At 46.7% G+C, this 21,697-nt stretch overlaps 1 protein-coding gene across 3 annotated transcripts in view; it reads right to left on the bottom strand.

Annotated features, from left to right (window-relative positions):
* Nucleotides 1-1,053: 1,053 nt before the first annotated feature.
* Nucleotides 1,054-21,697, bottom strand: part of ZMIZ2 (zinc finger MIZ-type containing 2) — a 98,178-nt gene continuing 77,534 nt past the window's right edge. For all 3 annotated transcript variants that reach the window (XM_075346270.1, XM_075346271.1, XM_075346269.1), the window contains 9 exons: nucleotides 21,374-21,584; nucleotides 20,160-20,265; nucleotides 18,048-18,205; nucleotides 17,845-17,912; nucleotides 15,604-15,672; nucleotides 15,243-15,487; nucleotides 4,721-4,893; nucleotides 3,544-3,747; nucleotides 1,054-2,805 (listed from right to left, as the gene is read on the bottom strand). In XM_075346270.1, the coding sequence (XP_075202385.1) occupies nucleotides 2,698-2,805; nucleotides 3,544-3,747; nucleotides 4,721-4,893; nucleotides 15,243-15,487; nucleotides 15,604-15,672; nucleotides 17,845-17,912; nucleotides 18,048-18,205; nucleotides 20,160-20,265; nucleotides 21,374-21,584 (1,342 nt within the window). In that variant the 3' untranslated portion in view covers nucleotides 1,054-2,697. The remainder of the gene's footprint in view (nucleotides 2,806-3,543; nucleotides 3,748-4,720; nucleotides 4,894-15,242; nucleotides 15,488-15,603; nucleotides 15,673-17,844; nucleotides 17,913-18,047; nucleotides 18,206-20,159; nucleotides 20,266-21,373; nucleotides 21,585-21,697) is intronic.

Here is a 21,697-nt window from a genome sequence, read left to right as displayed (position 1 = left end):
AAATTGTGGAGCTTGCGTGCATGTGTGCCTCCTTCGCACAAAGCATAAAAACTGATGAGCCCGTGATGCACGGGAGGGTGTATAGCAGAGGGGAGGGGTTACACTTTTTAAAGTGTAATACTTTGTGTGGCCTCCGGAGGCAGAAGCTATACACCCAATTGTCTGGGTCTCCCAATGGAGCGACAAAGAAAAGATGCAGCGTGCGCATGTAGCCTTACACGTTCAAATCATAGCAATTCTGTATGCAAGGTGTCAATTCGTACTGAATTGATGATGCCCTACAACTTTGTAATTCACTTTTTTTCCCTCTATCTTGTTCCATTTTTGAGATAAAAATGCTAACTCCATTGTTTTCCACCAGGTGGCGCTATAGGTGGTTTCATTGCGTAGCACATGGCTACTTTACTATACCTAGACACCACTTCTATGCCTATAGCTGCTGCCATTCTCAAGTTAATGGTGGTGGACAGGATATGGGTGGTCACACTGTATATACAGTATATATCTACACATATATACATAGGTAAGGATGGTTGACCTTAGGAAGATCAACATCCAGCACCGCGGAGCACCATCACGTGTTTTCCCAACGCAGTGATTCTAGAGCAATGCCCCCTGGGAAATATTCCAAACAAAAATGCCGCGGAGACACCATCACATGTTTCTCAACGCTGGCAGGTAACTAGCCAGGTCTTTCACCGGGAAGGAAAAAACAAGGGAAGGGTAGTCTCCAGTCAAGGAAACCACCTATGCCAAAACATGGTATCCATCCAGACAGCTGTTTCGGGGTATTTGCCCCTCATCAGTGTGGAGTAGGAAACTGGCTAATGGGAGCAATGCCTAGTAGAAGACTATATAGGTAAGGATGGTTGACCTTAGGGAGATCAACATACAGCACACATATATACATATATTATATACGCACATATATACACACATATACACACACACACACACACACACACACACACACACACACACACACACACACACACACACACACACACACACACACACACACACACACACAAAAGCAACGACGCAAAGCCATCATTTCAATATATAGAGATATATATATTTTTTATTTATGCAAAACGCACATTTTTTCCAGCACGTAGCACAAACCCTAGATATTTAAATAGAAACCCGACATGTCACCACACTCACCAGTATGATATATCCCTGGCCTGTTTGCATGTGTCTGGAAAGAGTAATCATTTTTTTGGCTTTGCAATAAATCTGTACTTCAGTGGCTGAGGAGCGAGGCGGCGGACTTCATTTACAACCGATGGTCCCTTTTTTTGTTTTGCGACCACCTCTCACTCAAAAGACTCCTTCATGGCTTATTTGGAAAAAAAAAATTAAAATTTGTGGGTGTATATTTTTTTTTTCCTTTAAAATCCAGAAAAAACAAAAACAAAAAAAAGTCCAGAAATAAACTAAAAACAATAAATAGAAAGACAACTATGGCTGATCGGTGGTAGGTCTCTGCAGCATTGTAGATGGTCTATGCACATCGGGGAGACAACCTTTGTTTTTTTTTTCACCTCCATCAGTCCTCATTTCAAGATTGCTCATAAACGAGGCATCGGCTAAGTTGTGCCTCGTGACGCCGACACACGGCTTCAAGATTGACCCCCGCCGTGCCAGGAAACGCAAGGAGTTTATGTACATGCTGCATCTTTCCCGCTGTTATGTGATATAGTCAGACAAACATATATATAAATATATATTTATATACTGTACACAGATTCCCGCTCTGCTGCAGAGCGAATAATGCAGGGGTTGCAAGGCTGCAGGCCCACGTTTATTGCATGTACAGTTGGGTGGCGCTGCCCGGGCTACTGAAGCTTTCATATTGTAAATAACATACAACGACAAAAGGACACATTACTACAGGGGGTACCTTCCTGTATAATAATAATAATATAGATATATGTAGCAAAGTCGACCTCAGACGATGGCTGAGATTGTAGGAAATATCATGAAGTGTGTCACTAAGGTCTTATAGCGTCCATTATAACCAAACCACCCTCCCACCCACAAAAAGGAATGAGTCATGACTAATGGATCGGCAATATTATACAAGTATGCACAAATTAACGTCTTTACATTACAAAAAAGGGGGAAAAATTAAAAAAAAAATAAAAATAAAAAAAAATTAAAAAGTGTGTAGTCTCATACACACACCTGCGTTGTGCTCTTCGCTTCAGGAAGGGGGTCACCGTATAATAAAATGGGCTACCAGCACTTGTTTTACTTCCCAGGCTGGTGCTTTAATGAGAAAATAGGATGAAAGCAAACAAAATAAAATTAAGAAAAAAAAAGGGGGGGGGGGCATAATATACATAGGTGAGCAGACAAAGCTGACACACACGACGCCTGGTAGCGGAGGTATTAACAAGAGGAACTTTGCTGGTTTCTTTGAAATGGAGTTCTGCAGGCGTCATTTAACGTAGTCAACAATTTCCCAAACTTTGATCTGCAGGGAGTCTCTCTAAAGCTTGGGGGGGGAGCAGCGCCGCCGGCTTATATTAGTGCAGTGATCTGAAGAGTCTGTATTCCTCTGCGGAGGTGAATTGTTCGTATCCAGATCAAGTCTTGTGCTCAGCGCTGCTCCCGGCATCATCCGTGGTATTAAAACTTGGGCGTGAAGAACAGAACAAAAAAAAGTTAAAAACCATTTAAAATCTTGATTTAGTTGTTTTCGAACAAGGATAGGAGGTCGTCATTTCCGCTACTTGGAAGGTCCGGGGGCCCGAGGTACGAGAGCAACTCATCTGGATTCGTCAGTTCGGGGAGAAGCTGGAAAGTAGAGATGATGGGGGGTTATTAAAACAAGGAACAGGTACAGCAATGTCAGATTAAGGCTATGTGCCCACATTGCTTTAATGTGCGTTTTTCCTGCCAAAACATGCCAAAGAAGCACATTTTTTATTGCATTTGCGCGTATTTTTCACTTGCATTTTTTCCTGCTCTTTTAGTCAATGCGATCGCGGCAGTTCAGGAGCTGTACCACCACGATCGCCGCCGGGTCTCTGGTTGATGTTACAGCCAGGACCCGGCTCTCACTGCCCGGAGCGGTCCCCGTGCCGCTCCCAGCAGTTTAACCCTTAAATGCTGTGATCAGTGCAATTACAGGATTTAGGAGGAAGGGAGAGGAATCGCTTACCTCTCCCAGGCGATCGGGTCCCTGTAATGTGATCCATGATTACACCATGATGACCCCGGGTTACTGAGCTACGGAGAGCCTCACACACCATGCTGTATGCATGATGTGTGAGACGAAGTGCTGCAATATAATCCCCTTTAGTGTAAAGCATTGCAGGGGATTATAAAAACGCAGAGAATTAACACAAACAATTGACGTTCTGCTTTTTTTTTTTCAGCAACAAAATCTGCAAGAAAAAAGCAGCAGCGTGTGCACAGCAAGTCACAATTCTCAGACTTTGCTGGGATGCTTTTCCCTTGCTTATATTGATTAAAAGGAGAAAAAAAAAGGCCACGTGGGCACAAGGCACAAGAATACAGAAAAGGTCTTACATCAAGAGAGGGTTCTGGTACATCGCCCGCCGAGGGGATGCCCACTGAGGGGTTAAATGCCAGATCGCTCCCGGCCTGAGCCAATTGTTGCCGCTGCTGATTCCGATGGTGAAGCTGCTGCTGTGGTGACTGATTGCTGAGACTGGAGGCATGAAGAGACTGGGAAGGATTGTGAGACGCTTCTAGCCGCCCTGTGGGAGGAACCTTTAAAAAGATACAAAGAGTTATGAGAAAACAGTGATACAATATTTTATACCCAAACCTAAAACGCAGATTATTTCATTGAGGAAAGTCAGAAGAAAATCGCATCTCTGCAACCTACTTCCATATACCTGGTTTCAGTGTATGTATGAAAAATCAGAAAAAAACGTGAAAAATGTTATATTCTTTAATTGGGATATAGTCAGCAGGACCGATTCTTTTTAATCTCTTTATCCTTGTGGATGGGATTGATAGTAAAGTGTCAGTCTTTGTTGACGACACCAAACTATGTAGGATATTAAATATTACAAAACGATCTGGATAAGATGTCAGAATGGGCAGATACTTGGCAAATGAGATTCAATGTTGATAAATGTAAAGTAATGCACCTAGGACGGAGTAATCCTATAGCTGCGTATACATTAGAAGTAAGCTCAGGACTACAGAACAGGAGAAGGACTTGGGTATTCTCATTACAAATAAGCTGAGCAGCAGCACTCAATGTCAAGCAGCAGCTGCAAAAGCAAACAAGATTTTAGGGTGTATAAAAAGAGATTAGATCCCGTGATCCCAACGTATTGTGACCCCTCTAAGTCACTTGTAAGGCCACATCTGGAATATGGGATCCAGTTTTGGGCTCCACATTGTAAAAAGGATATTCTGAAGATAGAGTCAGTTCAAAGGTGGGCAACTAGATTATTACAAGGAATGGAGGCCTCCCGTATGATGAGAGGTTGGATTTGTTTAGCTTAAGAAAAAAAAAAAAAAAAAAAAAAGGGGACATCTCAGAGGAGTCTTGCTGCCTGCTATGCACACTATGTCAGGGCCCATCTGTATACATGACTACATGCCTGTATAATCGTCTAAGGGACAGTGCCACTTATTTCTGGTCAACCGCTTCAATAATGGTCATGTTTGCAGATTTGGCAACCTGGAAAAAAAAAAACAAAACAAAACCCTGTAATGTTTCCCTCACCTGCCCGGATAATGGTGGACCTCCGCTCTTTTCCATCATGGAGCTTGGAATGTCAGACTGATAGGAGATGGGTGGCGGACCACTCGGGGTGAAGTCGTTCATCGTTGGTGTGCTGGGGTTTGAGGATGGGAAGCCGCTTTCGGGAAAGCCACCTTGGTTCTGGAAAGTCGGGCCTAGAAGGGATAAAGAACCACATGAAGAAGCTGCATTATCACCAGCAATGTATTCCACAAGCGGTTTTACATGAAAGGTGCGGTGAGCACTTGGTGTCTAAACCTGCCGCTCTCCACACCTTTTTCTCACGCCACTCGGCATTAGGATTTTTGGCTGGCATTTCCAGGTTCACTGACCCCTTTATAATGTGCCCCATGTGACCTGATACTTCAGTTGCATGGAAATAATGGTTTTATTACTAAGATGGTGTAGATTACTGGAAGAAACACTTGCTGTCCGGTGCCATAAGACCTTGTGTACCTTTCCAGAAGATTTAGTCTCGGAGCAAAGACAGACAGCTCCTGCTTCATGTTAACAGAGCATCTCTTCCTCTTCTGGGCTTCTCCATAGACTGGGCATGACTACTGACATGATGATTGACAGCCGGCTCTCCGAAGTTACGCAGCCGGATATCAATCAGCATGACATCGGCAGTCACGCCGAACCAACAAAGCGGAACAGAGGCAGCTGCTCTCTCTTCTCATTGAGGTCCTGCGCAGGCGCACTTTGATCTGCCCTAAGTAGGGCAGGTGAAAGTACTGTAGTGCCCCTGCACGGGACCTCAGTGTTAGCTAGTGTAGATGACATAGAATGCGTCATCCACACTAGCTTCAGAAGGAGGACAAATATGGCCGAAAGAGGAGGCGCGTGACCCGGAGATCAGAGATACTCACCAGTCTGCGCTGCACCGACCATTAGGTGAGTATTATGTATAATCTTTGTTTATTAAGAAAAATACAATACAAATGACAAGAACCAAAGCATAGGATCAAATATTGCATACAAATTTGACTTACAAATCAATTCTTTAGAAATACAAAAAAGAGTCATGTAGACATATATCCTTCTGGAAAGTAGCAAAAGGCAATAACAGAGGGAAGGGAAGAAAGGAAGGGGACATGCATATCTCAAGATCTTTCAATTACGAATGTTATCTGCCCCTCTCCCCCCCTCCACATTTGTTTGACTCTGCTCCCTCTGTTTACTTTGGATAGGGTATTATTTCAAAACCAAAATATAATGAGAGGGAGTCTACGTACCCACTTGACTCGTATACCAGAACATTAGGCACTAAGAATGCAACTTAAGGTCAGGAAACAAGGTGAAAAAAAAGAGAAAAAGAGAAAAAAAAAAAAAAAAGGGGGGGGGGGGGGAAATGAGCTAGCAGTGAAGATAGTAACGACATAGAGAGAGAAAGAAGGTGAAGGGTGGGTAAGTCCGAGGGGAAGGGATGTCCATGTTCTCCCAGGTGCGGCTGTTGGAGAAACCAGGCCCGGCCAGTATTCCCCTTCTATTCAAGGACCAAACAGTTCTCTATACGCATTTGTCTCTTTGAAAAGGATCCAAGGTTGCCAAATCTTTAAGAATTTCTCGCTGTCCTCTGTCACCTCCGCGGAAAGCTCCTCCATATAACATATGGAGGAGAGTTCCTGCTGCCATTCTTGCATAGAAGGAGACGTTGTCTTCCGCCAGTGTCTAGGTACCACCGAACGGGCTGCCGAAAGGCAGAATCTAAGTAAGTCTCCTTTTTGTGTCTTAATTGAGCCGGGCAACATGGACAGCAGAGAGATCTGTGGGGAGGGCAACACCCTCTCCAGAGATATTGGTATATGTCCGAAACACCTCTAGCCAGAAGGGTTTAATTAGCGGGCATTCCCACCATATATGCAGCATTGTCCCCGGGGAACCTCCACACCGCCAACACAGCTCAGATACAGAGGGGAAAATCCTATGCAGCTTCACTGGGTATAGGTACCATCTTGATAAAATTTTGTAATTCTTTTCTTTCGCATAGCCTGCCGTGGCCAGCTTATGGGTAAACATATATGCTTTCCGTTTTTCTTCTTCAGAAAAGGTGGTGCCCAATTCTATCTCCCATTGTGACATGAAGTGTGGATCCGTATCTGCCTCAGGAGCTGCCTGACTCAACAATTTATAAATTAATGATATTAAGTGAGAAGGTGGGGACTTCTGCATGAACAACCCTTCAAATGGGGTCAAGGAAGGGTTGGGTAGATGTTTCCATTTTCTCAATCTATTGCTTACAAATGAGTGCAACTGTCTGTACTCTATCCATGATAATGAACAAGGGGGATCCAGACCCTGCAGATCCCCAAAGGACATGATGTCATGTCCTTTTAATACATGATGAATCCTAACATCATCATCTTTTCCCCAGCGCAAGAAAGTGGAACGGTCAGATCCCGGAGCAAATTCCGGATTGGAAAGGATCGGGGTGAGCAGGAGTGGAGGACAAGATAACGAACTTTGTCGGGTCCGATCCCATTCTTTTAGTGTGGCCTTTACCAAGAAGTCAGCCGTAGGCAACTTTACTCCCTCTCGTGACTCCAACCAAGGTAGATACCGCAAGGGTACATGCGCTCCCCCTTGCTCTAATGCTACCCACTTCTTATGTTCAGCAAAAAAGTGCCAGTCAAACATGCGCATTAATAGAGTAGCCTGATGGTATCTACGGAGGTCTGGCAGTCCAGCCCCTCCCCTGTCCGTCGGTCTGGTTAAAGTATGATATTTTATTCTCGCCCTCGAGTGTCCCCATACAAACTTGATCAACGCCGATTTGAGTGTGCGGAAAAAGCTAGCGGGTGGAGATATGGGGACCGCTTGAAAAACATATAGAAACCGTGGGAGTACGTCCATCTTGAAAGAGTTGATACGTCCAAACCACGAAATAGGTTTTTTGTGATATGATAGGAGATCTTTGAGTGTGCGTGTCAATAGGGTTTGATAATTTAACGCGTAGAGGAGAGAGAGGTCAGCCGGGATCTGTATGCCCAAATATTTAATTGCTTTAGTTTGCCACCTGAATGGGAAATTCTGTTTAGCCAATGCCACTTCGTGGGATCTTAGGGTGACACTCAGTGCTTCCGTTTTTGAGTAATTCACTTTGAAATTGCTTACCTCTCCGAATCTCTCAAACTCCTTCATCAAAGAGGGTAGTGTAATGTGGGGTTGAGAAACATAAAATCAATAGGTCATCAGCATACAGGGAAGTCTTATAAGTCTCCTCATCCACCCGTAGACCATGTACACTGGGATTCCTCCTTATAGCGTTAGCGAGGTGCTCCATCACTACCACATACAGCAATGGCGAGAGAGGGCACCCCTGTCTCGTGCCATTCCTTATCGCAATGGGTCGAGACAATGCTCCATTGACCTTGATCCGTGCCGAGGGACACGTATACAACGCCAATATTTTTTGTAAAAAGAGCGGGCCCAAGCCAATCTTTTGTAACGCGGTTCGGAGGAAATCCCAATGCACCCGGTCGAATGCCTTCTCCGCATCCACAGATAAAAGGCCAACCGGTGAAGAAGAAGAGATCGCATTAGCCATGAGTAATAAAGTCTTATTCACATTGTCGCGGGCCTCCCTACCTTGAACAAATCCGACCTGATCTGAGTTAACAATTGAGGGGAGGAGAGGGGCCAGTCTATTGGCCAGTGTTTTAGAAAACAATTTCACATCCACATTTAATAAAGATATCGGCCTATAATTGGTAACCAGAGATGGGTCCTTGCCGGGCTTCGGCAAGACTGTAATGAACGCCTCCAGGGACTGTGCCGCAAATGGAGTCGTGTCTGAGACCGAATTGAAAACCCTTGTAAGGAATGGGGCTATCAATTCTCTAAATGTCTTGTAAAATGCCGGGGAGAACCCATCCGGGCCCGGGCTCTTTCCTGCAGGAGAGCTTTTAATCACCAGCCCCACCTCCTCCTCTGTAAACTGTTCTTCTAATTGTGAGACCTCCTCCTCCCTCAACGGTGTGGATGCCGTGTCTGTGATGTACTCATTGATCCTCTCCATCAGTTTACTCTGCTCCATATCCGCCAGGCGTCCCTTAATGTTATATAGATCAGAGTAAAATGTCCTCATTTCCTCCATGATCTCCACCGGGTTACTCGTGTCAGTGCCGCCACGCCGCTGTATTCTCGGTATGAATGATGTGTTGTTGCGGGGGTGAAGAAGGCGTGACAGGGGCCTACCACATTTGTCCGAGTGTTGATATAGGAAACGTTGGTAATGAGAGCGGTATTTAAGGTATTTTTCGTTAAGAAGCGTCTTCAAGTCCTCTCTATTTTTAACGAGGTCTGCTAAGACCCCAGCTGATCTGTTTCTTTTATGTGTGGTTTCCAACCTATGTATCGCATCAAGTAGTGTGCTAATTTGCAAAGTCTTCAACTTCTTAATACGTGCCCCATGTTTTATTAAAACTCCCCGAATTACGCACTTGAATGCTTCCCACTGAAAAGGTAGGGAGGTGGAGTCCCCGGCGTGTGTTGCCAAAAAGACCTCTATTGCTTCCTTGACATCATTTGCGCACAGTGTATCCTTCAATAGATTGTCGTTAAGTTTCCATGTCCACTCACGCGTCTGACCCCCCGGGGGCGAAACTGTTAGGAAAATAGGTGCATGATCGGACCAAACCACGCTTCCGATCTCAGCAACTGGGTGCCATGTGAGGACGTGCTGACGTACTAAAAAAAAAATCAATACGGCTATATGAGCCTTGTGGGTTTGAGTAAAAGGTATAATCCCTTCCCGAGGGGTTTAATACCCGCCACACGTCCGTCAATTGAACCTGATGCACCTCCCGTTTAAAGGACCGTAAGTGGGATAAGGGGATCGCGCTTCGGCCAGTTGAAGTATCCACCTGTGGGTCTAGGGGCATATTAAAGTCTCCCCCCAAGATGACCACTCCCTCTGAGAATTCTGTAAGGGTTCTGAGAAATCCCCGTCCCGCTTTTGACTGATCTACATTGGGCGAATACCAACCCGCAACCGTGAACACATTACCTGAGATTCTCAATTTAACCATAACGTATCTGCCTTCTGGGTCCAACTTCATGTCTATCAAGGAGTGACTCAATGATTTATGCAAGGCAACAGACACCCCCCTGGATCTAGAGTCTGCGTTAGTACCATGGTACCAGGTCGGGTAGTAACGATTTTTCATGTTGGGGACACAACCAGTTTTATAATGAGTTTCTTGGAGAAGAAGAATGTGCACCCTCTGCTTGTGCATATCATAAAGAATTTGGGTCCTTTTTTGGGGAGTATTAAGTCCCTTCACATTCAAAGAGCCGAATTTTAGTTCCGCCATGGTTCCGCACCTAGGGTCCAATCAATCACCTGTGTTTGGAGAAAGGATAATAGGGAAGTTGGAGAAGGTTGTAGGAAAAACAGAGAAAGACAAAAAAAAAAAAAAAAAAAAAAAAAAAAAAAAGAGGGGGGGGGGGGGAAGGGTGAAGAGGAGAAAGAAAGAGGAAGAAGAAGAGTTAGAAGAAAAAAAAATTAAAAGAAGAGGAGAGAGAAGAGGAAGTAAAATAAGAAGAGTTAGAAGGAGAATTAGAACAATTAGAACAGAAAATACTTCAGCACCAAGAAAGGGCTAAAGCGTACCGCCAAACCTGACGGAGTTAGGCTACTTTCACACTTGCGTTGAACGGTATCCGTTGCATTGCGTTGTGTAACGGATGCAACGGATGTGTTGCATATAGTGACACAACGGATGCAACGGATGCTGCAAAACAACGCAATTCGTTTTGATTTTTTTTTTTTTTTTTTCCCGGTTTTACCAGCGGCAGACTATAGTGAACGATCAGCTGATCGTTCCCTGCAGCCGGCCGCTGGGTGATCAGCTGATTGCTCCCAGTAGCCGGCCGCCGGGTGATCAGCTGATCGGTCCCGCCCGCCGGGTGATCAGCTGATCGCTCCCGGCTGCCGGGTGATCAGCTGATCGCTCCCTGCAGCCGGCCGCTGGGTGATCAGCTGATTGCTCCCAGTAGCCGGCCGCCGGGTGATCAGCTGATCGGTCCCGCCCGCCGGGTGATCAGCTGATCGCTCCCGGCTGCCGGGTGATCAGCTGATCGCTCCCTGCAGCCGGCCGCCGGGTGATCAGCTGATCGCTCCCTGCAGCCGGCCGCCGGGTGATCAGCTGATCGCTCCCTGCAGCCGGCCGCCGGGTGATCAGCTGATCGCTCCCTGCAGCCGGCTGCCGGGTGATCAGCTGATCGCTCCCGGCCGCCGGGTGATCAGCTGATCGCTCCCTGCAGCCGGCCGCCGGGTGATCAGCTGATCGCTGTCACTTGCCGGCGCCCGGGCATGCCGGCGGGCGGGCGCTCAGCTGAGCGCTGTGACTTGCCGGCGGCCGGGCATGCTGGTGGCCGGTCATTCAGCTGAGCGCTGTCGCTTGCCGACGGCCGGGCGCTCAGCTGAACGTTCGGCCACCGCGAGCCAAAATAAAGTTTGATTTAAAAAAAAAAAAAAAAAAAAAAAAAAAAAAAGAGCATGCGCAGTGAAATCCAGAGGATTCCGCTGCTCAAAATAACGTTACATGCTGCGTTCCTCCCGCTGGGCGGAAGCAACGGAGCGTCGCCCAGCGGAAGCAACGCAGCTCCTTTTGGTACAATCCGTCAACCATACAAGTCTATGGGAAACAGCGGAATCCGTTAACGGATTCCGCTGTTTCCCAAAAGGGCGGATTGTAACGGAAGGAAAATAACGCAAGTGTGAAAGTACCCTTAATGGGGTAGAACTATATAAAGCTGCACCTAGGCCAGCCAAGTGCAACAACCCCAATAGAGAAGCGGACTGCACACGGAAGGCAACTCCGCCTGACCCAGAGCATATTATTTTAACAACTTATATCAGCAACCTTCATTTTAAAGTTACGCCGCCCTTCAGCCTTTAACTTTAGCACCGAGTGTGTTCCTCGCGGGGGCTTGGCGGCCAATTAAGATGTTCTCACCATCCCCACGACGACGCAAACTCAGGCCACAACCTTTAGACAAAAGGCAAAAGGAGGCCCCTCCAACACATCCTTGGTAATGCAATATAACATTAACTGTCAGTAGTGTGTTAACCTGTAATGAGAAAAATCAAACCACATCCCTGCAGTAATATGACTTATACGCCTTATAAACCTTCATAAATCTTCGCCTCCTTGTGAATGTCCGACCTCAGCCACGATCTTCGGGCACTTCTTCCTGGTTTCTCCTCCTCTCCCAGACCGCCGCAGGGTGGACGCCCCCTGGTCCCCCGGGGGGCAAACACGGCCAGTCTGTGATGGTCACCTCCGGAATCCGTAAGGCCGCTGTAAACGCTGGAACCCCCACCGGGTGGCTCAATACGTGCACCCTGCCCGCCTGCCGTACTCGCAGGCGAAAAGGGAACCCCCACGTGTACGGGATATTCCGTTGGCGCAGCGAGTCCAGGAGCGGGCGTAATGCCCTCCTTTTCTGGAGTGTCCATCTGGAGAGATCAGGCAAAAGTTGTATCCTCCGTCCCTGGTGTCTTAGATTCTCTGCCGAGCGAGCCCGCCCCATTATGGCGTCCTTGAGTTGGTATCTGTGTACCTTGCAGATGACATCCCTAGGACGGTCCGGGTCCTGAGAGCGGGGACCCAAAGCTCTATGTGATCGGTCCAGCTCCAGGGGAGAGTCTAGTGGGACTTGTAACAGAGCATTAAAAATGTGGCGTAGGGTTTTGTCCAAATCCACAGATTCAATCGATTCCGGCAAGCCACGGACCCTTATATTGTTTCGTCGGTTGCGGTTTTCAATATCGTCAATGAGGTCAGTCAGATACTGAAAGTGAGCATTGTGGGAAGAAATGCGGGAATCCTGCTCTGTTATTTTAAGTGATAGGGATTGTGCTGCAGCTTCAACAGCCCCCACTCTTTCCCCCATCTGCTGTACTTCGTCTCTCAGGCCTGAGAGCTCTGCGCGATAGGAGCTTTCCAATCTAGTTACATATGAGTCCATATCAGCTTTTGTAGGGATATTTTTGATGTGACTACTGAGGCCCTCTAACACTTTCCACATCTGGAGCAAAGGCTGATGATCTGTGTGGCCTATTCCCCCGCTGGTGCCAGGGTGCCCGGCCTCTTGAGCAGCACTATTAAATGTAGCAGCTGAGAAACACAGGCTTGCAGGGGGGCTCCCTCCAAAGAACACAGTCCCAGCGGTTCCCATCTGCACAGGGAAGACGCACAGCTCCGTGCCTGCAGCAGCACAGTGGTCGGGTGAGGCAGCCCTCCTTCCCTCCCCCCTCCGAGTCTCCAGGCCCAGAGTAGCTGGCGATCCTCCAGTGGAAGTGGGGCCAGATGAATCCTCCAACATCATGGACCCCCCCGCATCACTGCCCTCCCCTCCCGCTCCAGTCATGGTAAGTGCCGCCTGGGTGCAGACTGAGTTTTCCGTCACTGTCCCGCCGGCGTTCTGGGCCTCGGCGCCATTTTGCCTTCCCGCCTGAGGAGCCGCTCGAGGTGCCGCTCCGGCCTGCCCCTCACTGACCTGTGCCCGCTCTTCATTGCCGCCTGTGTCCGCAGCCGGAGCCCGGGCGTCAGCTGCATCCTCCGGGTCCTCAGCCGCCACGGCTGCGCCCAGGGAGCGGCCGCTTCTCGTATGCCTCGCTGCGTCCGCCATCTTGTGCTCAGGGGCTGCCCGCTCCGGATCCCTCAGATAGCTCCTGATATCCCGCGTTGTGGTGGCCGGTGTTTTAAAAGTATGTCGGGGGCCTCCTCCCCTCCTCCTGTTGCCCATCCGCTGCTCAAATCTCCGTTTTTGTTGCCCTGGTGTTATAAATGCCCGGGTCAGGGCAGGAGCAAAGACACTTCACGACTCTATCCCTCCATGTCCAGGCCACGCCCCAGGTGAGTATTATAAACATCCAGTGACAGGTTCCCTTTAAGTTCAGGAATGATTTTTTTTTTTTTTTTTAACTTAAATCACGACCCCAGCAATGTAACTGATTACACCACAGCTCCTTCACCATCACTTCTCTACTGAGCTCCGCCCATTAGTCACATGATCATGACATTAGCAGAGGTCCTTCACCACATCTTCTCTTCTGTTGATTACCACAGGTCCTTCACCATCACTTCTCTGCTTAGCACTGCTTACACTTTACGGTCACATGATTGTGACATCAGCACAGGTCCTTCACAGCTCCGGAGCTCAGCTTTGTAGACGTGGTAGTGAAGGACCTGTGCTGAGGTCACGATCATGTGACCATAATGGACGGAGCTCAGCAGAGAAGAGCTGGTGAAGGACCTGTGGTGTAATCAAATCACAATGATGGGGGCGTGACTAAGTTAAAAAAAAGAATCATGCCTCAATTGGAGTGACAGTGACTGATCCCCGCAAACACTCCATCCCTCCAAACCTAAGACTGAATTCACCGAAGGATATAAAAACGTAAAGATTTTTTTTATTTTAAAAACGAACCTGTCACCACGTTTTCGGCCTATAAGCTGCGGCCACCACCACCGGGCTCTTATATACAGCATTCTAACATGCTGTATATAAAGAGCCCAGGCCGAGGTAGAACATAAAAAACACTTTATAATACTTACCCAACGGTCACGCTGTGGGCCTTATGGGCATCTCCATTGTCCGGTGCCGGCGCCGCCTCTCTTGTCCATCTTTGTGCTCCTTCTCTAGCCGCAGTGCATGACGGGTCCGACGTCATACACACTCGCCGGCTTTCCGGTCCTGAGCCCGCTGAGGGCAGATCAAAGTATTGTAGTGCACATGCGCAGGACCAGGGAGAGTGTGTATGACGTAGCCACGTCATGCACCCAGGCTTCAGAAAGAGGACGAAGATGGCAGAAAGAGGCAGAGCCGGCATCAGACGCCCATTAGGCCCACAGCGTGACCGTTCAGTAAGTATTATAATAAGTGCTTTTTACGTTATACTCCCGGCCTGGGCTCTTATGTACAGCATATTAGAATGCTGTATATAAGAGCCCGGTGGTGGTGGCTGTAGCTTATAGGCCGAAAAAGTGCTGACAGGTTCCCTTTAAACCATGTTATGATGCACATTGAATTATTTAAAAAACACAATCGGGGGTGGTATAATATATCAATCTATCTATCTATCTATATAAAAAACGACATGACAGTTGCCCTTTAATTAGTCCCAGATAATCCATTTAGCATACGTTCAAGAAGTCTGCTTGGAGTTTGCTCATATTTAACACGTCAAAGAAGCAATACACATTCCAGAACTGATTTTCCCACCTACCAAGGGCAGGAATCCCTCACCAGCGGCTGGCCATATAGATTATTACTGGTGTTAAAGTATGGTCACTAAACCTGCATATAGCTATTCAGGAACGGTCTGCGTCTCGCTCCTGTCCTTCACCAGCATGGAGAGACAACAAGACGTAGCCAATAAGATTCCTCCGCTCTATAGAAAGTGTGGCTCGCAGAGCTCTCAATATTAACCATGATGGAGGAAAAGCACATTCAATCAAAAAGTACTGCATGACCACATCTTATTACGCACCCTGTGGGCCACCGTAGTCTGTTCGCACTCCGCCGCCCGACTGCATACTATTGAAGGGAGAAGAGTTTGGTCCCAGAGCAGCGATCATTTCCATAACATTTGGCATAACCATGTGTGCTGGGCTCAGACTGCGGCAACGCTTGAGTACCGGTCCATCGGCCTCCTCCTTCACGTGGGTGTCTGGCTTCACAGGGACCGGCTTCCAGCAGCAGGAAGGATCAATGGTGATCTCTTCATAGTCAGAGCTACGGCACAGAAAAGAACAGGTTAAGAAGAGTCCAGACATGGAGGCCGTATGGTACAGAAACACAAATGAGCCTGTAACACAAGAATAGATGATTGATATGCGCAGTGTACTCACTTCTGGATATACAGCAACGTTCCCAGCATGTACTGGTCCACTTCTAATCCCTCTAACAGGGCAGTTTTACTGCAAAGCAAAGATATAAATCACATTATTCTCCAAAACCAGTGATCGGATAATGGGGCAGTCTCTGGATTGTAAGACATGACATTTACAATGATAAAACGGTCACTCATGGTCATCTGGTGCCATCTACTGTCCAACAGGAGGAACTGCAAGCAAAGGAGCTCCCTTCTATTTGACTGTTTAGTGGCTTCTGTCTAAGGGGAAAACTTTTCTCATTGCAAAGACTGACAAACCAATCTGGCTGCCAGTGAGGAGTCTTATAGCTGCAATGCTCCTCTGGGAAATAATCATATTGTCTCTTCAGGGAAGAAGGAGACGAACTCTAGCGCCACCTATTGGTGCTAGCAATCCTAGAAGCCAAAAGTGACTCCAACGAGCCTTGTCATATGACTTAGGATTTATTGCCAGATCAGAAGCTCAATTTGCAGACACAGTGTTTCGGGATGATTGTCCCTCATCAGTGCAAAGTATGAGATCTGATCTGGCCGTATAATGAGAAGCTATAGTGGGATCTAAGGGGAAAACCGTTCTCCTTGCGGAGACTGACAAAGCAATCTGACTGTCAGTGGTGAGGAGTCTTATAGTTGCAATGCTCCTCTGGGAAATATTCAAATTGTCTCTTCAAGGAGGAAGGTCTCGTGCCACCTATTTGAGGTAGCAATCCTAAAAGTCAAAGTGACCCTCCAACGAGTCTTCTCGTATGACTTAGGATTTATGCCAGATCAGAACCTCAATTTGCTGAGACGGTGTTTTGGGGCGATTGCCCCTCGCCAGTGCAAACTATGAGAGCTGATCTGGCGGTATGAGAAGCTATAGTGGGGTCTAAGGGGAACAATTTTCTACTTGCGGAATAGTGGCTTCTGGACAGCAATAATAGCCAGTAAATTACATTAATGGGTAGATTATAGATTAATTTAGTGGCTATTTGACGTTAAACCCCATTTACCTCTGACCAATTTTCAACAATTCTCCAGTTTCTGACGGAATATAACAAATTGGGCACCAAAGGATCAGCTAGAGATCACTGATAAAATGGTAGTTCTTAATTGTGCCACAGTGATATTAGTGGCAAATTTAGTAAAATTGCCGTTCCCCTTCCCATCCATACACGTTAGATGAATTCGGGCAAGGCCGTCAATTTTATGATGTCTCCCCAAACAGATGATTTACGGGGAGAATAAAAAAATAAATAAAAAATAAATACCTATTGAAATGCCCGACCTTAAGGTTTCCCCACTGAAGACACATGAGAGCTCAGCCTACAGCTAGCTAAAGTGTATGGAAACCTTAAGGCCCTGTGCACACACTGCAGTTTTTGACTTTTTTAAATCTGCGTGCCTCTCCTGAAGCCAGCAAAGTCTATGGGATATTGGATTTGCTTTGAACACGGTGCATTTTTTTCAGTGCCGTTTTGGAGCAGATAATCTGAAGCATGTCAGTTATTGGTCAGGTTTAGCACCCCTTGACTTCAATTTTGACTTTCTTGATGGCCCAAAACAAAAAAAAAAAAAAACAAACACAAAAAACCCCAAACAAATATCCGGTTTTGACGGGTTTTTTTGCCACGGCGTGCAGATCTGGTGTAGAAAATGTCTACACCAAATCTGCAGGGTATGCACATAGCCTAAGGGGATCTGTCACCAGGTTTTTGTTCCCCCATCTGAGAGCAGCATAATGTAGTGACTGATCCTGATTCCAGCGATGTGTCACTTACTGAGCTGTTTGCTGTCACTTTGATAAAATCACTGTTTTCTCTGCTGCAGATCTAGCCGTTATACGGAGCTCCTGAATATGCTGGACTACCTGCAGCACACCAAGTAGTCCTGTAATGATAATCTCCTGCTGATTAATCAGTGATTTTATCAAAACTATACTAAGCAGCCCAGTAAGTGACACATCACTGGAATCAGGATCTCTGTCCCTACGATATGCTGCTCTCCGATTTGGTGGCAAAAACCTGGTAACAGATTCCCTTTAAAAGCACCTTAGGTGATGCACTTCACCTGGCTGGAGGAAAAACGACTGCAAGGATTTGCATTATGGAAATGTCCATCAGAGCCTTGCAAATTACTTTTAAATAAAAAAAAAAAAAAAAAAAGAATTTTGGTGAAAACTAGAAAAAGATGGATTCATGAAGGGTGGGGAAAGTAGAGGAGAGTCGATGCTACTCACTTGCACACAGGACATCTCCAGGTCCCACGTTCACAGTTCAGCTGCAGGTACGATTCCAGATCAAAACACTGGAGGGAGAGAAAAGCAAAAGCCTCAGATAAAACGCTGCACGTAGAGACATAATAGTAAGGCCGGATTCACACTATTCCGGGCCTGGATAAGGAGGAGATTGGACAGAGCTCAGGCTGTCAGATCCTCATTACCTGGATGTGTCTACAATCATGGCCCCTGGCGGGAAGTTGAATTCTTCGGAAGGTGATTGGACATTTTAGCGACACCTTAATGGCCGTTTGCTCCACTCCATCCTCACCGTTGGGCCCTGGTGTCCCGGGGATGCTGCCATTGCTGAAGTTTCTTTTAACTGTGGAACAATTCAATATATGTACTGTGAGTAAAGGAGGGATAATGTAAAGTAAAACATTAGGGAATGGTGACCGGAAACCAAATCCACGTGAAGAATACCAATCTACACTGAAATCCGTGCAAAGACAGCTAGCAACATGCCTCACATTGCTATATTCACAGGATTTCCCAGCCGGTATTTTTGATAAGTGACAAGTCAGATGCAGCAGGTATCTCTACATGTGAATTAATGAGACTGTCAGAACAAAACGACTGTTCAAACCAAGCATCATAGCGGCCAAACAGTTCAGTGCACCTTCCCTCCTGATTGTTTTCCATCCAGCTCTGCCCTTCTCTTGCTCTATGAAACCAGAGCCGTCAAATCAAGGATGACAAGAGGTTGGACAGAGGAACAACTACGAGGGGCTGCTGATAAGTCTTTGGCTTTACCCAGAAAGAAACGAGATAGGATGATGAAACTTTACATTTATTCCACATATTCTCCACTGATGACAGCACACTGCTTACATTGGTTTTCCAAGTTCTGTAAGCCTAGCAAAAAGAAGGATTTCAATTGTGTCCCAAACCAGGCATCTGTAGCAGCCATGGCATCAGAAATGGTGTGAAATTTGGTACCTTGAGGTGTTTCTTCAGGTTTAGAAACAGATGATTGTCCAAAGGGAGCTAGATCTGGTGAATAAGTTGGGTGGTCAACCAGCTGTAAGCCCAGCTCTGCCAGTTTTGCCGTGGTCGCTTGTGCAGTGTGAGCGGAGGCGCTGTCTTGTGGGAACAAGATTCCTTTGGACAGCTCACTTCACCTTTTGGCCTTCAGAGCTGCCTACAATTGGTCCAAAGGTTCAATGTAATACCTTGCATTGATGGTGGAACCCTTTTAAAGGTAGTCCACTAGCAGCACGCCCTGCTTATCCCAGAACACAGACACCATCACCTTAGTGGCTGATTTTTGCACCCTGAACTTCATTGGATGAGGAGAACCACTGTGTCTCCACTCTTGACTGCTCCTTGTTTTCAGGGTCATACAAATAAATGCAGGTCTCATCCATAGTGACCAGTCTTATGAGTCCGGAAACGCTGACAAATGGACCAGGAAGTTTCCACACGAATGCTTCTCTGATCTGTTGTGAAACATTTGGGGACCCACTTTGCAGATCGCTTCCTCATGTCCAAATGTTCATGGATAATGACACAAACACGTTCACGGGAAATCCCCATGATGTCTGCTATTGCTTTAGCTGAAATTCGTGGATTCTCCAGTATGAGGTTGTGCACAGCATCGACGATCTCCGGAACAACAACCACTCTCGGTCGTCCAGGACTTTCCTCATCATTGGTGAAGTATTAAATTTGGCAATGCAGTTCTTAACTGTGGAATATGAAGGGCATTGATCCCCCAATGTCTGCGACATATCACCATGAATATCCTTGGCAGACTTTCCTTGCAGAAACAAGAATTTTATCCCTCCTCTGCTCTCAGTTGCTGTGAATATCGCATTAGACTCTGATATTTTGTTTTCCCGCGTGCGTAGAACACTTACCATTAGCAACAAACACAAAAATTTATAAAAACATGTATTAGACACATAAGGCTTTTATGTGATCTAACATTCGTTACCATAGAAAAAAAAAATAAAAATAAAAAAGGCCAAAGGCTTAGCAGCCCCTCGTAGTAGGTGGGAAGGTGGATTCAAATGTTTGGCCGTTATGATGTACTGAACGCGTAATACTTGAGGTTTGACCAGTCATTCTGTGCTCAGAGGCCCTCTAACCTCAATAAATGGGGCAAATATGGGTCAAAGACCCTTCAAACTGCAAATTCAGAGACGTGAGGGTTTTGATTCCAGTGGAAGTACATTTTTTTCCCCCCACAACTCAATTTGAAAAGACAAAAAGGACCAAAGGAAAAAAAAAAAATAAATAAAAAAATAATCAAATCTACGAGAAGCGACAATTACTTTTTGTGATGCAATGCTCTGCGGGGAGCAGCCTCTTCTTTATCAGACCCTGGAGGACAGATCGGACTGATGGTCGGTGCACGAGTTGTAGGACAAACAGATGAGACTGTAAAAGAAAAAAAAAAACATGTTATACAAAAACCTAAAAGGTTTGAAATAGGTCTATACATCTTTGTACTTCTTCATCAAAACGTGATCAGTGGTGATCGGAGGATACCGTCACGTAGACAACTGTAGCGTCACAAGGCGCAGCAGAATCCGCGCGGAACAGCATTCGTATTGTTGTAAACCCTCTTGAACTCATCCTAATTTCAGGTTGGAGGATAATCCTTTAATTATGGGAGTGGGTTGGTGAGACAACACCTAGCCGAGAGTCGTGTCCAGCTGCTAGGAATGGTTTTGGAGGGCGTTTATTAAACATTACCACAAGTGTTCCCAGCGAATGAACCAAAAAGATGCTACAACCCCTAACGATATAGGTTCCAGGAGACTGCATATGAGTGAGTGGTCTGCTGGGCTGGTGGTCAGCAAACATCACTGCACAATCTGAACGTATACAGTCATCTAAGTGTATGTGCACACGATCCTGGATGCCGGTGGGTCCTGACATGCGGGGCCATGAGTCTCCTCCGCAGCAGACAGCAGCTGCTCGTGCCCATGATCAGGGTTCGGGGCGTTGCGATCTCTCGCTTGTGTTCTCTATGAGAATGCTTGCGATTGCGCAGCAAAGAATTGACATACTTGCAGGTCAGTTTTTGCAGCGGGCCGTCCACGCACAGTGGGCATGGGATTTCTAGAAAACCCATCCACTGTGACCGTACTGTACAATGCAGCATTTTGGACGCAGCTGACACACTGCAGACGCTGATCGTGGGCACGCACCCTTACTATTAATCGGCTGGATCCAGGCATTTTACCCTAGCTCCAAAATTTACTCCTTTGGTAATGCAAGAAAAGCTGCTGATACCGTATTATAAAAAAAAAAAAAAAAAAGAAGAAGTGCAGACATCAGAAAACGTGTAGACATCATGCAGGCAAAAGGAGGGGAGCTGGGGGTTCAGGGGTCTAAATTGGCTTATCTGTGCTGAATATATTTTATTATGGGTGCTGGCGAAATAAAATTATGGCTGCTCTTCCCGTAGCTTCTATAGCACATACACCAGGGACCTCCCCCACGGTGATACCCCCCATCTCCATCTCCTGACCATACTTACGCAGCAGCAGGCACTGACTGTGATCTGGATGCTGTTCCGGCCGGCCTGGCAAACCTGCTTCAGGTAAAGAGGTTTATGGGAAGTTTTGTTGTCCCCGCGCTCAATACTCAGAGGTGTGGAGTTGACGCTGACTTGGACAGAACAAGGCCAGTTTGTGTTCATCTGTCGATCCTCGTGGTGGTAACACTTAAACTGCAGCTCAAGATCAGGCCTGGAGGCAAGGGAATAACGTAGTATAGAGTAAAGATCGGGATACCACAATGAAGGCTCCTAACCCCGCCCCCCCATTCCTCCACCCCCCGCCCCCCTACTGTGCGTGGGCCT

Source organism: Anomaloglossus baeobatrachus, chromosome 4 (genome assembly GCF_048569485.1).
Source record: "Anomaloglossus baeobatrachus isolate aAnoBae1 chromosome 4, aAnoBae1.hap1, whole genome shotgun sequence".
NCBI lineage: Eukaryota > Metazoa > Chordata > Amphibia > Anura > Aromobatidae > Anomaloglossus > Anomaloglossus baeobatrachus.
The sequence above is the reverse complement of the archived record's forward strand: the minus strand, read 5'-3'. Positions and strand labels throughout refer to the sequence as shown.